Source organism: Mustela erminea, chromosome 3 (assembly GCF_009829155.1).
Source record: "Mustela erminea isolate mMusErm1 chromosome 3, mMusErm1.Pri, whole genome shotgun sequence".
NCBI lineage: Eukaryota > Metazoa > Chordata > Mammalia > Carnivora > Mustelidae > Mustela > Mustela erminea.
In genome coordinates, this window is record NC_045616.1 from 135,399,736 (window position 1) to 135,417,715 (window position 17,980).

The window sequence follows — 17,980 nt, forward strand, 5'->3', positions numbered from 1 at the left end:
GATTTTGCCCCTCAAGGGATATCTGCCAGTGTCTGGAGAAAATTCTGGTTGTCACAATTGAAGGGAGTAGGTGGGTGGTTCTCTTATCATCTAGAAGTTATAGGTCAGGGATGCTGCTAAGCATCTTACCATGTACAGAACAGCCTTTCACAACAAAGTATTAACTGCCCAAAATGTCCATAGCATCATGACTGAAAAACCCTGTCACAGATCTTTACACATGAGAATCAATGAACTTCCTTAAGTCCCCCATATATGCACTGCTTTTTCACATATCTAAGCTATTCTTCATGCTGCTCTTACTGAATTGCCTCTCTTTTATTTGATCATTAAAATAAAAATCACAGATGATTAGGAATAAATTTATAAGGACTACAATATAATGTAATTCTTCATTGTACTTATTAGCCTTTGCTATAATTAGTTACCTGAAGTTCCTCAAACTCCTCTTGCTGGTTGGTAATCTTGCAAGTGAAGTAAAAATTTCTTCCAAAATTAATTGCCTATGTTTTTCATATCTTGAGAATACCTGTTTAGTAATTATAAGATCTCAAATTTAGTTTATTATAATTATTTGAAAACAAAAATACTGTATCACACGATAAAAAATATTATGTCATTTATAATGAAAATGTTTTCAACATCTTCAATGACAATAAACTTAATTTACAGTACTTTTCCATCCTTAATTATAACATTCTTGTAGAATTAGCATATACTAGTTTTAGTTAGAGGATTATACTATCTTGGAGATGGAAAAACAAAATTTAAATGATTTTAAATAATTCTGATTTAATTATAGATATTAAGGAATTATTAACTATTTCTTTAAAATTTAGAGGGGAAAAATAAAACAAAGACAAAATCAGAGAAGGAGACAAACCATAAGAGACTCTTTATTTTAGGAAATAGACTAAGGGTTGCTGGAGGGGAGGAAGGTGGAGGTATGGTATAACTGGGTGATGATGGACATTAAGGAGGCATGTGATGTAATGAGCACTGGGTATTATATAAGACTGATGAATTACTGAACTCTACCTCTGAAACTATTAATATACTATATTGAATAAAATAAAAATTTAGAAGAATTTAAAATAGAAGGCACACAAAAAATAGTCCTTATGCTGAAATAAATCTACGGAAAACTTCAATCTTCATTTTTACAAATTTGAATTAAATGATATCAATATTATTTTTCTGGTGGAATAACTAAAAGTATGACTTTATACTTACTGCAGTGACTAACTTAATGGCACATAATTGTAGTTCACTGACATTTTCCACGAAAAATGGTGTAATTCCCATTGATGATACCTGCACACATAAAAAGTAATCAGTATACATCTCTAGTTGATTTCAGTAACATTCTACCTTAACTAAATTCCAAAATATTCATAAACTTACTGAAAGAAACTGAGAGGACATTTTCTTTCCTCTCATTAATCATTAGTATTGATCTGGGTTTTTTCTCTGCTCCTTTCACCCTCAAGCACATTAGTACATACTTTCTTTTCATAGCCACCATTCCTCTGAACTCCACATTTTGAGTTAATAAATGTCACAATTAAAAAAACAATATATTTTGCTACTCTGGATGAAAATATTATGACATATTTCAAAGGAAGTAATCATTTACCTTTCAAAGAACTTAAGAGTTTAGAGTTTATAATACATTCACCTTTTATCCTCAATGTTTCTTTTTAAAACTTCCCTGGACTTGTATTTCTTCATTTTATATACATCTTCTGAATGGAAAAAATTAACATCATGCTGGCATTATTACTGAGTGAGCTAGGTTATGCTGAACTCACCTAGCCTCTCTATTCTTACATCATTTGGTCTAGAAATATAACAAAATGCTTAAAAAAAAAAAAAAACCTTACCTGAAGAATTGTTGTGTCTGTAAGAAGCTGTATCTCTAGCAATTCTGATAAGCTGCTAACAATGTCACAAACTTTATTATAAAGCATTACTATTACTCTCTGCTTATGGGTAGAACATTTAGCCCGTTTTGCCTTTGAACTTAACAAGCCTCCTAAAATGAAAGAAAAATTTCAAACAAGTAATTTATCAACTTTCAATAAACAGTAATAAAACAGTATTCTGCATTAAGAGAACACATTTTTGGGAAGGTGATGGGTGCTACATAAAAATATAACCTGGCAAATAAAGCTGGTTATTTATTGAAACAGAAAATTATTCTCTAGGGATATTTAGATAGCAAGTAATCATTCTTGTAACAGATAATCTATGGCACATTCCAGAGGCTATAAAATTCTCGTAAAATATGTATCTTTATTTCTATTTTTTTCTCATTGATGCAGGAAGAGTAAGATTTACTTCCCTTTAAATTAACTTGCAATTATTAAAAAATAAGTAATTAACTATAGATTATTTATAAACCAAGTGTGTCCCCCTCTCATTAAATGTACACATTAACTATTTCACAGTTCATTTATTTATAAAGGTAATAAATGAGGGAAAGATTAAACATCTTGAATCAATCCACCTTGTAAATAACTAATATTCTGCATAAAATTAGGGTGAAGTGATAAAGAGAACTAGAAGCTAAAATTATCTGGGATTTTCCTAACCAGTAGAAATTACTTCCATTATATGTAAATATTTGCTAAAGAAATTATACCTGAACAAGTACTGGATTAACTAAAAGTTCTATACTCTAGTCAAATCAAAAGTCAATATTTATTACCATCTTCATGATCTAGTAATTTTTGTGCTATTTTAAGTTACTGCATTCTGACCCAACATAAGAACATTATTTAACAGGTAATTTTGACATAATACTCAAAACTTTAATATAAAAAGGCAAACTAACCTCCATGAGGATCTAATCTGTAAACAGGATCATACTGAGGATAAAGTGTATTCTGCAAATGAAATTTAGTGTATTGTATAACTCTTTCAATTACATCCTCAATATATACAGCTTTTGGCATATTAGGGGATGTCATAATGTTGATAGTTGTAAGACAGGCATCTGCTGATTTTGTAACTCTCTCCATAATAAGGTCTCTCCATAATCTTTCTTCATCTTCAGTATCGTTATTCTATAAGATAGCACATTGTTAATGAAATGGAAATAAATGCATTTATAGGTGAAATATTAAGAAATTATGGTATGTTCGATTTTCATGGTAAATGTTTTAATGTATGTACATTTTTTTTTTTTTTTAAGTAAGCTCTACACCCAATGTGGTGCCTGAACTCATGAGCCTGAGATCAACAGTCATATACTCTACTGAGTACTCTACTGAGCCAGCCAGGTGTTCTGATGCTTGTTCATGGATGTTCAGGAACATCAAGAATGAAGTACAAATACTGATATTACTTTAAGATTTTTCTTTCAAAGTTTTCAAACATAACACACTCTATCTCCTGATTTCACCACTAGATGACACTCCAATAACAAAACTATAGTATCTTCAATGTACTTTATCCAAACCTAAGATTCTAGCTAACAACTATAATTGTATATAAATAATTTTATGCTTGGAGTATGAACACTATAGTCAAAACTTTGCAAATTCTGCCTGTTGCTGAGAACAAAGTAAAAATTTAAATGACGAATGGTAGAGCTACATTTGAAAGTAGTAAAACGTAAAAAAAAAAAAGTAGTAAAATGTTATTCACTCAATCATTCCCATATTTGTTTTTCAGAAACAGTATTTTTGAAACAGAGGTTAAAAAGTAGTTATTATGCAGACTACTGAAAACATAATTTATTTTCTAAAATGGATAATTCGACAACTGACAGAAGATTGCATCTTAATTTATACACTGGCAACTTACATTACAAATGGGAAGGAATGCTTTTACTTTTTTATTTTTATTTTTAAAGATTTTATTTATTTATTTGAGAGAGAGAGAGAGAACAAGCATGAGCAGGGGGAAGGGGTACAGGGAGAAATCTGCTGAGCAGGGAGCTCAATGTGGGACTTGATCTCAGGACCCTGGGGTCATGACCTGAGCGGAAGGCAGATGCTTATAACTGACTGAGCCACCCAGGCACCCGGAAGGCATGCTTTTAATTTTTTGAGAATGAAAATCCTTCCCTCACATGTTTACTTAGGGAATAGTAACTTTTTTTTTTTTTTTAAAGAAGATTCCATTTATTTACTTGACAGAGATCACAAGCAGGCAGAGAGAGAGAGAGAGAGAGAGAGAGAGAGAGAGAAGCAGGCTCCCCGCTGAGCAGAGAGCCCGATGCGGGGCTTGATGCAGGACCCCAAGATCATGACTTAAGCCCAAGGTAGAGGCTTAACCCACTGAGCCACCCAGGGGCCCCAGGAAATAGTAACTCTAGGAATATTTTCAAATGCATGCTATGCAAAGCATATACACTGGGAAATGAAGCAAGTAAAAGCACAATATATGTATAGCAGAGAAGGGCACTAATGCCTACAAACTCAATTACTTTTTTCCTAACTCTCTAAGCTTTCTTCCATTTTACTGCTTGCATACCTATTCAAAAAAATATGATAAAGTAGCTTTTCTTTAATATTAAAATTGCTGTATGAAAGAGTCATTGAATGAAAAACTTTAAATAATGCTATGTCTTCAGGAATTAGAATAATTTCATTAAGGCTGAGTCAGCCAGCTCTCCAGAACTCTAGATTCTTGAGCTCTATTACAATTTCCTGTCAAGTCTTTCAAATAAAATTTGTAGACTAAGGATGTAGTAGATTGCCACTATGGGTTTCTCTAAGCCCTTTGTTTCCGATTCAAGAACTAGTTTAAAAAGGGCACTGGAAAAATATAGACATATTTAAGAAACCACAGAAATACCATCTGAGTTTATTTTTCTACATTTCTTTTTCTTTTTTTTTTTTTTTAAGATTTTATTTATTTGACAGAGATCACAAGTAGGCAGAGAGGCAGGCAGAGACAGAGGGGAGTAAGCAGGCTCCCTGCAGAGCAGAGAGCCTGACACGACTCGGGGCTCGATCCCAGGACTCTGGGATCATGACCTGAGCCAAAGGCAGAGGCTTTAACCCACTGAGCCACCCAGGCGCCCCTTTTTCTACATTTCTTATTCCACGTAGATCACTTAGCAATCCTGTGGCCTGGGCAAACTCAAGAACATTTCTCTCATAAGATCCAGTGGATACACTAAATATATATATATGCAAATATGATAATGGAAAAATATATCAAAAGTGTTAATAGTGGTTATTGCTAGATGAGAATATGGACGTTTTTGAGTTTGTGTTTTGGAAATTTTATGCAATAAGGAAAATTCAGCAACTTAATACTTTCCCAAATTCTTAACTCATATTAAATGTCTATACATATTAATGTTTGCATTCAATAATGGTAGAGCTATCAGGATCAATTTGAACATACACGTGATTTTGAAAGTCTGCTACAATTCTAAGAAGGTAGATTCCAGGCAACTTACTTTGATCAGTATATAAACCATTACATTATGTTGCTGTTTGACATAAAGGTACTCAAATATATTAACAGTTGCTGTTAACATTTATTGAGAACTTAATATGTGGAGACACTGTTAAGCACTTTACATTAATTAATTTATTTAATCCTTTCAATGATAATTTGAACTAGGAATAAAAATGGTACAAGAGTGCCTGGGTGGCTCAACTGGTTAAGCGTCTGCCTTCTGCTCAGGTCATAATCTTAGTATCTGGGGATCAAGCCCCAAGGTAGGCTCACTACTCAGCAGGGAGTCTGCTTCTCCCTCTCTCTCTGCCCCTCCATTCCATTCATGTGCGTGCGTTCCCTCCCTCTCCCTCTCCCTCTCTCTCATAAATAAATAAATAAATAAATAAATAAAACCTTAAAAAAGAAAGAAAGAAAGAAAGAAAAGGTATGTAAGGATTACTGTTTTAGGATACATCAGGAAAGCAGTATAAGGTTTCTCTTTAATTCTCCAGGGAGGTCAAGAAAAAGAACTACTATCATTTCATAAGTGAAAAAATTTTTTAAATACAATCAAACACAAGGAAGAGCATAATGTAAAATTAAAGAACAGTCCTGTAAAGTGAAATGAATTTACATCTGTTGTCTGTTTATGTCAAAGCTGTGAATCAACATTGTAATTCTGAATTCCTTAAAATATAATTTAGTAGCATTACTAATGAATGTAAAAAGCTCAAATAAATGACATTTGAGATTTCCTCTGTAAATCAGAGTTCTTTTGAGAAAGACCTGTATCTTAACCATAGCAAAGGTAAAATTAACAATACAGATTTTGTACTTACATGATTTAACAAAGTGGAAAGCTTTGACCCATCTTGAATATTCTTCTCCAAGATATTTAGGACTTTCACAGTTTTGTCAGTAGAAAGCTAAAACAGCAACATATATTACATATATACATATATATTATTTTTTTAAATCAATCATTGGTAAAAGTGATAAATTAGTCAAGAAACATATTGTACAATTATCACCTTTGGGCTATGGAACATACAAAATTACCACATGCTTAAAGAGTGGAAAAAGAAAATTTTCCCAGACTCTACTTAAATCTGAATTATGTAGAATTAATCACTTATTTCTGAAAGACAGAAAAGTAAACACAGAATGGACACATATGCACACTACTAACTAAACTCTTACCATATAGCTAGTCAAGATTTAGTCTGTTCTGATGCCTGGCTGCCTGTACTTGTGGCAGTGATACTGAACACACATATGAACACACACACATATATGAACACACACACACACATACACACACACACACTCTCTCTCTCTCTCTCTTAAGTTTTCATCTGTTGATTTAATTATAATATGGTTTCTACACTACAGTGTTATTCAGCAGGTGTCTTAAAATTCAAGGTGGTATTATGAATAAAGCATAAAACTGTAAATGGTAAAAGTTACAAGTGTAAAGTAACATTTTTCCCAGAAGAAATCTTTCTTATTTTAAAAATTATCTCCTATTTCATTTCTTTAGAAAGGACGCTTTCTCTACCTAAAATATTAGTAGCCGATTTAAAGGTTCTGTAAGGAGGCAACTGTTACTCATACTCTTCTGACTGAACAGGTCTCTTTTTAGACTCCTAGCATGCAACTAGGACTCTCAACCAAATCATCCAGAAGAGTCAAATGGAAGGATCACTAGAGTAACTGACATTAAGTACATTTTGATCATTTTGCCAGAGTACAGAAACATGTTCCGCCAAATGCTACTTTAGATAATTTCATAACAGATTAAAATACTCAGACTTTTGCTAAACTTTCCATATTTTGAAAATACTCAGCAAATTCACCTGGTGAAAATGAAATCATTTTAGCTATATGCAATTATGGAATTTATGAAATAGAAGCTCAGACTGGCAGTGTCATTTCAGAAAACTGATGCCATTTTCCTAAATAAAAAATAAATCAATATATCCCTCACTGCATACCACTGTGAACTAACAGCACATCAATGATTGGTTAACAATGTGATACAACTGGCTTAAAAAATCAAATTCATGGAAACCTTTGTGCACTGTTGGTGAGAATGTAAAATGGTGCACCCACTATGGAAAACAGTATGGCGGGTTCTCAAAAAACTAAAAATAGAACCACCATAAGAGCTATCAATTCCACTTCTGGGAATATATTTGAAGGATAAGAAAACACTAACTTAAAAAGATATATGCATTCCCATGTTCACTGCATGATTATTTACAACAGCCAAGACATGAAAGCATCCAAAGTATCCACTGATGGATGAATGGACAAAGAAAGTACAATGTGTGTGTGTAGATATCGACACACACACACACACACACACACAATGTCAATGAAATATCTTGCCATAAAAAAGGAAATCTTGCCATTTGTGACAACATGATTAGTCCTTGAGGGCATTATGCTAAGTGTGATAAGTCAGAAAAAGACAAATGCCAGATAACCTCACTAACATGTGGAGTCTAAAACCACTACCAAAAAAACAATCAACCAAACACACAGACACAGAGAACAGATGGGTGGTTGCCACAGGGGTTGGAGATAAGGGCTAAGGTAGGTGAAGATGGTCAAAATGTACAAATTTCCTGTTATAAATTAAATAAATCCTCAGGATGTAATATATAGCATGGTGACTGTAGTTAAAACTATCCTGCATGTTTGAAAGTTCCTAAGAGAGTAGAACTTAAAAGGTCTCATCACAGAAAAAAAATTATAACCATGTATGATAATGGATTTAGTTAACTAGATTTACTGTTGTGATCATTTTGCTGTATATACAAATATCGACTGGTTATGTGATTAACATGATATTAGCATAATGTCAATTATATCTCAATAAAAAATCAAAATTCATAGCACATTTATTACTTAGAATACAGGCAATATATAAACAAAAAATATGTTCTAACTTGGTAAAAACATCAAAATATTTTCTAGTCTACTTTAAAATTATAAAATTGAATAAATGAAATAAGTTTAGAAATGTTTAGAATAAACTGTAGGTAAATAATCTTAGATTCATTATTCTACTTATTCTTAAAGAACACCACATTACCTCCATATTATAGAATAGGAAATTAGGAGACTTAGAGTAGCTAAATCTAAACAATAGGGAGCCTGCCCTGCTTAGAAGAGGAGGGAGGATTCATCTTGAAACTGTATTTGCACAGCAATCACACAGTAGTTTAGGGAGTAAATGGTGGCTCATAAAGATTATAGGAAGCCATCCCTTGATGCTGTCACTATAAGAAGTCATTATCAATGAAAAAATACTCTGCCATTCCATTAGAATAGAAGGAGACTATTCAGCAACAGAGAGCTCACAAGAAAGTCAACTCACAAAAATTACTATAAAGCCTATAGTAACGAGGCTATGTATTTACTACAATGTATTTACTATGTGTTGAGACTGTAGCTTTACTTTCACCACTCTTAAAGACTAAAGCAAATGCCAAAAAAATTTTTTAGTGTATTTTTACATTTAAATAATATAAATACCTGAGACAATGAAAAATAAAAACAGTGGAAAAAAAAATCCAGGCCCATGCTACTTTCAATGGGATATGATTTTCTTTAGAATAATTTACAGAATACTTGAGTCTTGTTTTTAAATAAAAAATAATTAATTTAGACTCTCAGAAGGCAACCATAAATTGTTTTCATTATTATTTATGCAATCTTTGTAATTTATCGTGAAAACTTTAATTTCAAACATTATACCGTACATAGTAAATATAAAAATTTTTCTTTAGTGAGATACCTTATCCATTATACCCATTGCTTTAATTTTAGCAGATTCACTGCCGAGTTCATTAAGCTGATGTTTTCCTAAAAGAAGTTCCTGAGGAATTTCATCATCATCACCTGAAAAATCAAACCAGATAGTTTAGGTACAATAAATAGCTTAAAACAGTAAGCTTAATTTTTAAATAAAATCTAGGGACACACAAACAAAAACAAACAAACTAAACAAATAACAACCTAAGAGGCCTATGTAAACCTGAAGGAAACCCTGAATGAAAGGACAGGGATTAAAATGGGATTTTGATGAAGATGGGAGGAGGAGTTAGATCTCTTATCTTTACTACTCTAGATATACTGTTGACCCTTCTCAGCCAAGCTCTCTGCCCTAGAAGGCTGACCTGTATGGACTACATCAATAGTCTCCTATCCCCTCCAGCTTCTGTTTGGGTTCAGCTAGTGGGGTGCCCTGTCAGAAGATCAAAGAGGAGAGTGAGGTCAGGGTATTTATATCTCTGACTCCTTCCTTGTAAGGTCTCAGGCTGCCCATGTTCTCTGACCAAAAGGTTAGTGCTTTTTTTTCCAAGTAAGTCTATGACATTATTTTCCCTACAGAATTGAGTTCTGGTAACTTATATTTACCCTTGTTCCTTTTGGAGTAGGGATGGTAATAATTCCATGGCTGTTAATCCTAGATTCTGGTACTATTCTGTCCCCAACTCTGTAACTGGTGTCTTTGTAAGTAAGTCCCACTCAAATTATCCTAATTTGAGACTGCCATCTGTCCTCCTGTTGGGACCTTAGATGACATGGAAGACGGTTTCTCAGCACACAATTGGTATGCCAAATAATGGAGACATGCATTAATGATACTTAGGCAAGTAACTTTCCCAAAACAAATACTTTTAAAATAAAGGTTAATATAATATAAAGGGCAATATACCTTTTAAGACATTTTCAAATAGGTGGACTCCTATAAGAATCATTGTATATTATATGGCTTTTGTATAAATTAGGCACTAGTGTTTATACCAGCTACAGGTGGTACGGAATTGTTGAGTAGCTCTAAATACTGTAAGCAGTGTTACATTTCTTTCTTTCTTTCTTTCTTTATTTTTTTATAAGTTATCCCCATTTTTTTTTTTTAAAGATTTTATTTATTTATTTGTCAGAGAGAGAGCGAGCGAGAGCGAGCACAGGCAGACAGAGTGGAAGGCAGAGTCAGAGGGAGAAGCAGGCTCCCTGCGGAGCAAGGAGCCTGATGTGGGACTCGATCCCAGGACGCTGGGATCATGACCTGAGCCGAAGGCAGCTGCTTAACCAACTGAGCCACCCAGGCGTCCCACATTTCTTTATTTAAAGTTATGATCTTTACATATTATCATAAAAGAAATATATGAATATATTAATCCTACTATATTCTAATTGGTTTTGTTTTCCATATTAGATTCTGTATTACTTAAAGCCAGTGGCTAGGGTATTTACCTTTGCATCTCTAGCACTTAAAATATTGCTGACAAAGAGTAAGTACTCAATAAATATTGGCTGTAAGAATAAATGAGCAGATGAATAGGTTCCTATTTCTGCATCCTTGGTCATATTAGTATTCTCCTTATCTAGCACCTACTCATGTCTCATCTAAAAAAGGTTTCTTTTACTACTGTCATACACTGGGGAGGGTATGTGCTATGGTGAGTGCTGTGAATTGTGTAAGACTGATGATTCACAGACCTGTACCCCTGAAACAAATAATACATTATATGTTAATAAAATAAAATAAATTATTATCACCTACTTTGGTAGCTGCATTCTCAGGATTCCAAAGACAGTATCAATAATACTTGATTATTACACTAAAGTTTTCAATTTCTTAATAATACAGACTTCACTTGGGGGGAGCCCGGGTGGCTCAGTCAATTAAGTGCCTGCCTTTGGTTGAGGTCATAATCCCAGGGTCCTGGGATCGAGTCCCACATTAGGCTCCCTGCTCAGTGGGGAGTCTGTCTCTCTTTCTCTCAAATAAATAAATAAATAAATAATCTTCAAAACAAAAGAAAAGAAAACAAAAAAACATAGACTGCACTTGACTCTACAACTAGATTTTAAGTTTCTTCAGAGCACAGACAATGCCTCTATCTGCACTAGAGAACTGGCAGAAACATAGACACATAGGTAAATAAATATATTTAAAGCGGACACTGTATTTAGAGGTAAATAAATATATCTTAAAATGATTTTACCAAATGCAGTAAAATCCATATCTTCTAAATTATCCAAAATATTTTCTATTGAGGCTGTGAATCTTTTAAAAGTTGAAGAATCCATCATTTCTATAAGAAAGAAAAAATAAGAGCTTATCACATTACATGTAGAAAACTGAAGCTGAAGACTATGAAAAAAGACAAACTAAAAAGTTACCTTCAGGTGTTAGTTTTGGCTCATAAGCTTTCCTCTTCTTCTGTTTTTCTTTTTTCTTCATTTTTCTGGCAACTAAAATAAACAAAGGAATATTGAAATACAGGAATGACAATTTAAAATATTTCCATTTTTGCTTCTAGTTTCCTCCAGAACTTTAAATTCTTAAACAATAACCACTACCATTCCAAACTAAATATATACTTCTGTCTTAACAATTAGGAGTGGTTAATTAACTCATAAAAAGGTATCAAATATTCTTCAAAGTTAAAGACCTAAATTTAAAGCAGCTTATGTAAGAAATCTGTTGACACTGATGAATTACCCTCACTAAGGCTGGGAGGAGGAGAATAATCTTCCATGTCAGAATCTGATGGGCTTCGGTTTCGGTAACGACCACCACCCGAACTCCTTCTTCCTTCATGAGAGTGGCCACTTCTCCTATGATCCCCAGAGCTTCTTCTGTCACGCTCTTCATATTCCCAAGCTTTATCATCATCTTTTTTATGTCGTTTCCTAGAGGCTAGAAGCAAATCCCCATGACAAATAATTTACCTCATTTAAAAAGACCTAAAACTTGTATTTCACAAATGAACCACATGAGGGGAAGGAAAATCATTGTGTGGGTCTAAAAAACTGAGCCGTTGTATTTAATCAGACACATTAATTATGGTATAGAAATGGTATCACTTATTTTAGCATTATCATATTATTTTAGATTTAAAAAGATTTCTACATGAATTTGGAAGGTATTCAGTGAGTTGGTAAAGATAATATCTAACCATCAGGTTTAATTAAGGCATGTAAAACAATCTTTAATCTAGGATTTGGATGAAAAACAGAAACACTTTAAAGCATTTGGATTATTGATAGGGAGCAGGGTTTGGAGGAAAAGTAAACCTTTGAGAAAGTGCTATAGCATATGGAGTAACCATGTATACCAACAATGAAAAGCCAAATTAAGCCCAAAACTTGGGTATAAATTCAATAGACTCTGATAATCTAAAATCACAGACCTACAGAGATAGAATAAATCTGTACAGTTGTAAATACTCATATACTGAATTCGGTTCTCCAACAATGTACTTGCTTAAACCCAAGGAGAAAAGCTTTTAAGCATATACATGCTTCATGAACATATTTATATATGTTACCTTCAGTCCCTTCCCCAACCTTCCAAGGGTCTAAGCATTCCATTAAAAACACCAGTAATGACAGGAAATTCTAGGAAGAACTGGCAAACAGATTTCATCTGACACATCAACTCTGATCAACTGGTAATAGCTGCCTAGAGCTTTGTATTTCCCTGAGAAAGCATCATATTTCAGCAAGAAAGACTCAATAGAAATGTCTGTCCTGTGAGAGCTGGAGGGCAGTACAAGTGACAAATATTTACCATACCTGCTCTAGGATGTAGCAACATCAACTTAAAACTAAGATAGAGAACTAATGTGTCCCATTATCTAGGCATCCTGTTGTTTTGACCACTTGTTGGTGACAATGAAATACTTTCTAGTCTGCTGAACTAAGTCTGACTCTCTTGCTTTCTTTGAACTGGCTTGTATTTTGAATTCCCAACTATGATCAATACCCAAATACTTAAGACAAAACTCTTACTTAAGTCCCCTTAAATCCTAAAATTTAAGGATGCCAACCCTCTGGCCAATGCTCTCTATCTATGCTTGTGTTGGTGCCTTTAGGTGTGCATAAGCAATGTCTGTACTTTGGCTAATACTACCGTTACATGCTGCCTTAGCTATACCTATTCAAGAATCTAGTTTGGTTTCTGGTTTTGGACCCTACTGTCCAATCTACTGACAGCATAGTAGAGAAAGATAAATTTGTTTCCTCTTCTTTTTGGTCATAGGATTGGCATAGCAAGATAGTTCGTAAAAAGACAAACATGAGTGCATATATTTAAATCTTCAATGATTTTCTTTGTAACTGTGCATAAATTTGACATATGAGGATGAAGGACCCCCCCTTTACAATTAGTGTATGCCCCAGTACATTCTGTGAGAGGCTGCCTTATAAACTAATATAAGGTGTGTCTGTGTGTGTGCATGCATGTGTGTATCAGAGAAACAGGTAATTTATGTAGCATTCACTAAATATTTTTTTCAACAAGTACTAAAATACCTACCAGATATGAGGAAAAACAACTAATAAGCTTCTTCAGAAATGTGCAGAAAGTAGTATTCTGTGACCTCAAATATGACTTAGTCCTTCTGAATTCTAATTTCAGAAGAAATCCATTTCAAGCATTTAATTCTTTGATTAGAAACACTTGAAAAAAATCTTACAATTGTTAGCAAGAACTTACAATATACTGTATTTGTGAAAAATTTTAGAGGCCTTCAAGATTTTTATTTCACATTCATTAAGCTTTAGGAAATTTGGATAAAAATAGGATGGCAAATTAAAAAAAAACCCACCCAATTTCTATGATACAGTGTGTTTGTAATAAGGCTCTCAGGATCCCAATTCACTGTTACTAGTTTGTTCTTTATTGCCCTCATAGCCCTAAAGAACTAGGGGAGGAGCTCAGCAGACAGGTAGGTAAAATATGCCTTCAGTGTTTTCCACTTTTCCTTTCTAAATTTTATCAACATCGTTCCTTAGCTTACATCTTCCTTCCTTTCTCCAGCAACCCAATGATGTTGTATTTACGTTATGGCTACCCAGATCTATGTGGCCTGACTTTCAAAGTTATCCCTCAACCCTTCTCCCATTCTTCAACAAAACAATTGCCCTAGTTTAAGATTTTTAGGAAACCGATTTGATTAAACTGCAGCAAAACCTTAAGTTTCAAAAAGTCTCTGAAAGCAGCATAAGGTTTGTGCTTATGTTCTCATAATACTTCTACATTTTGTACTTCACTATATTTTCACTACATTGTTTTTGTCATGGTATAATGACAATGTGGTTGTTTCTGTCAACAACCAACTGAAATTATTTCATCTCTCCAGTGTCTCCAGAGTCACTTTTTCTCTAGTTACTTGTATAGAAATAAACTTAGAAAAACTGGAAGCTACTCTGAGGTCTCTTGAAAAATCCAGAGAAACTTCTTGCACCTATCAGGTTGAAGCTGAGGTTCTCTAATTAATATCCGCTTTCAACGTATTTGGGAATAGCTGTAACAGGATCCATGGCTTTAAGATGACACTATGTGGTCCCATAAAATGAAACAACAGCTCTCATAATGGCAAGGAAAAGAATAGTGACTGCATTGAAGACAAACATAAGGCATGTGTGGCTGGCTCTCTCCCCTGTTTTAAACTTGGTGGGAATTTCTGATTATGCTATCCTTTCTACTGAACTGTAAGGTAGCTTCAAAATTCTCATCAGTTTAGCAATGCAGAGAGCCACTCTCAGTTAAATGGAGTTGAAGTGTGATTTGAAATCAATCTGCAATTAAGGAACTCCTTAACTATTCCCTTTAGAAATGGGTGATGTTTGGGGGATGGGGGAGGAGGAGGAGTGAAGGAGAGGCATGTATATATAAAGGGGAATGAGTTTCAGGGCCACCAGATCTCCTTTCTTCTCTCCCTTTCCAGAGCATATGTTCCCATATGACCAAAATGTTTGATTATAATAAAAGAGTATTAACTTTAGCCATTAAAATATATTGCATGTAAATACATCTCATGATAATAACAAGTTATGACAATTATACATATAATTAAATGTCAGATTAACTTTGCTATATATTTTATTTCAATTTTAAAACTTTGTTCATATTTGTTCAGTATTCATAGTCTACTCCTCATAGCTCAAGAGCTCACAATTTAAAGAAGATCAGAATAAATGAACATTGAAAACTTTGGAGGAGGTAAAGGATTTCCATCAGCAATATACATTTAAAATTGGCAGCATGCATCTGTCCTTCCTGCCCTTGCTTGTCACACCTCTATCTACGGAAACTAGGTGGAAAAGGTAGAACACACTGGTTGTCTTCCCACTTCTTTTGGTCATAATGACTAAGTCAGTTGGCACACAAGTGAAGATCTCCCATAGTCTGTTTCCACTGAATGTCGTTTAAGTCAAACAAGGTTGCTGACCCCTCTTGGCTAGGCTCAATTCTCTTGCTCCAGAAGAAGGAAGATAGGGATAAAAGAGAAGAACTTTTTCAGTGGACCAGTAGGAAGACAGGCGAGGTATAGCAAGTCTAGTGCAAAGACAGGTGATCACAGTGTTGTAGAGAGGTAGCTGTGTAGTGAAGAAGCCAGCTCTGGAAAACAGTGAAACAAGGGAGGAATTCCAGGACACAGCTGGGCAAAAAGGAGAAGCCAGGTCCAAACCACACAGATAACTGGCAATGTGGCTAATCCATTCATAATTTAGTGATAGTATGGTTTTAAGTATTTCTTTACCTGGCTATCTCCTATGTGTCCTTCAAGACTCAACTCAAGTGTCACCTCTTCCAGTAAGCATTCCCTGAACCCCCAAGTATAATTCTGATGCCAATCCAATGTGCTCCCATAGCACCCTGGATTTACTTATTATCACTGTCCTTTTCTCACTGCTACAACTGTTTACATATTTCCCCCATTAGACTGAAGGCTTTTCAAAGACAGGGGCCATATCTTATTTGTATTTTTATTCTCAGTGCCTAGCATATCTAGTAGGAGCTCAATAAATGTTTGCTAAATATAGACACATACCTGTGTTATTTGACACTAATAATAGCTCATTAAATTTTTTTTCTTGGTGCCAACTGATCTCATCTTCTGCATTTTTTTAAGTATAAAGAAAAAAAGCTTGCTATACTATGTTTTTATGAATTAAGATCACTGTCCTCTTCCTAACCCCCCAAATTATGAATGAGACAAACACATCAATCTGCTTAATTCTAAAGTAATAATAAAGTTATGTGATACTTACATTCAAAAGCTTCATCACTATCATTATCTTCATCTGAACTGATTTCAGCATATTTTGGCTTTTCATTAACTGTGCTACGCTTGCGTTTATTCATTTTCACACGTTCACAAAGTGGCATGGTGGATTCAATTTCTGCCAGAAGTTCAGGGGGTAATTCTTTTAACACTGATTGATCTATACTACCTATTAATGAAAGGTAAGAAAATAATTTAAATCTGAAGATAAAAGGGAATTTTTAACTTAATTAGCACAATAAAAATGAAATACTAGTATTTATATAAGTTTTCTAAGCCAGCTTTGTATTTTGATAAAACACATATTTAAAACTCTAATAGGCTTCACCCCAAACTGGTAATGTATTTTTTATACATATATCATTATGTAATAACTTAAAAAACATAAAAAGGCTAGTTACCTCATCAATTTTTGACACAATGCCTTCATGTGTCTGTATAGACTAAAAACTTTCTAAAACAAGAGATTCACTGGCATTACTCAGTCCATATGTAGTAAGGGATTCATCTCGCATTCTTGGTAGCACCCAAATTTATTTTACAGAGGGCTGGATCACTTAGTCTGAAAGTATACTTCTCTCAGTGCAAATATGAAGAGTTGGAAGACACTTATATACCCTTCTCTTCCTCTACGCTCGTGAACTGTGGCTGGGACAAGAGTTTTATATGCTTTTACCTATCATTCATCTATTTGAGAAGTATAGTAATGCCTTTAGTAATACAAAAAATTTCCTCGAAGAGATAAACCAATATATACATTAAACTGAAGAAAATAAAAACATGAAAGGCAGTATAAATAAAAACATATTAAAATGTAAGTGTCTATAACCAAAATAGTAAATTCAAGTCTGTTATGAAATAAAATTTGTATTTTTCCATGAAAGACTAAGACAGGATAAAAAATGTATCAACATAGTAACATTAACATAACATTTATTATTTAATCCTACACACATACACAAATAACAGCTGTCGTAAAATAAATAAATTCTTAACATCTTACTGAGAGCTTAAAAATGAAGAGGTAGCAAAAGCTATCCATTCAGGATAATTTGTCCTTGACGACTATGAAAGATGACAATTTTAAATTACTTACCCTTGTAAATCTTTGAGTGGAAGTATTAAAAATGATGCCTTACCTGCTAAATTTTAGAAATTGGGAGCAAAGAGTATCTTAGTGGTGTACAGCAGGGAATATTAGTAACTATAAGCAACCTTCCACTACAACATTCAAATGATAATAATACTTAACGTGAAGGATGAAGTAAATCATGACAAAATGAGTGGGTACTGATTAAGACAATTTCAAAGTATCAATACACAATCCCAATAATTTAAGAATATAAAACATAAATTATTAATCTTGATGGAAGAATAATCCCTTTTTATTCTTTGTGCAACTTTTATTCAACATCATGAAGGAGTTATTTCAGTTAACTTTTAGTCTTTTATACTTCTAAGGACACATACAGCAAAAA

General features: G+C 33.7%; 1 protein-coding gene across 5 annotated transcripts in view; it reads right to left on the reverse strand.

Annotated features, from left to right (window-relative positions):
- Window positions 1-17,980, reverse strand: part of NIPBL (NIPBL cohesin loading factor) — a 204,285-nt gene that overhangs the window by 57,559 nt on the left and 128,746 nt on the right. For all 5 annotated transcript variants that reach the window (XM_032337586.1, XM_032337587.1, XM_032337584.1 and 2 more), the window contains 10 exons: window positions 16,489-16,671; window positions 11,930-12,127; window positions 11,608-11,679; window positions 11,430-11,519; window positions 9,209-9,312; window positions 6,243-6,329; window positions 2,837-3,068; window positions 1,884-2,035; window positions 1,234-1,314; window positions 429-529 (listed from right to left, as the gene is read on the reverse strand). In XM_032337586.1, the coding sequence (XP_032193477.1) occupies window positions 429-529; window positions 1,234-1,314; window positions 1,884-2,035; window positions 2,837-3,068; window positions 6,243-6,329; window positions 9,209-9,312; window positions 11,430-11,519; window positions 11,608-11,679; window positions 11,930-12,127; window positions 16,489-16,671 (1,300 nt within the window). The remainder of the gene's footprint in view (window positions 1-428; window positions 530-1,233; window positions 1,315-1,883; window positions 2,036-2,836; window positions 3,069-6,242; window positions 6,330-9,208; window positions 9,313-11,429; window positions 11,520-11,607; window positions 11,680-11,929; window positions 12,128-16,488; window positions 16,672-17,980) is intronic.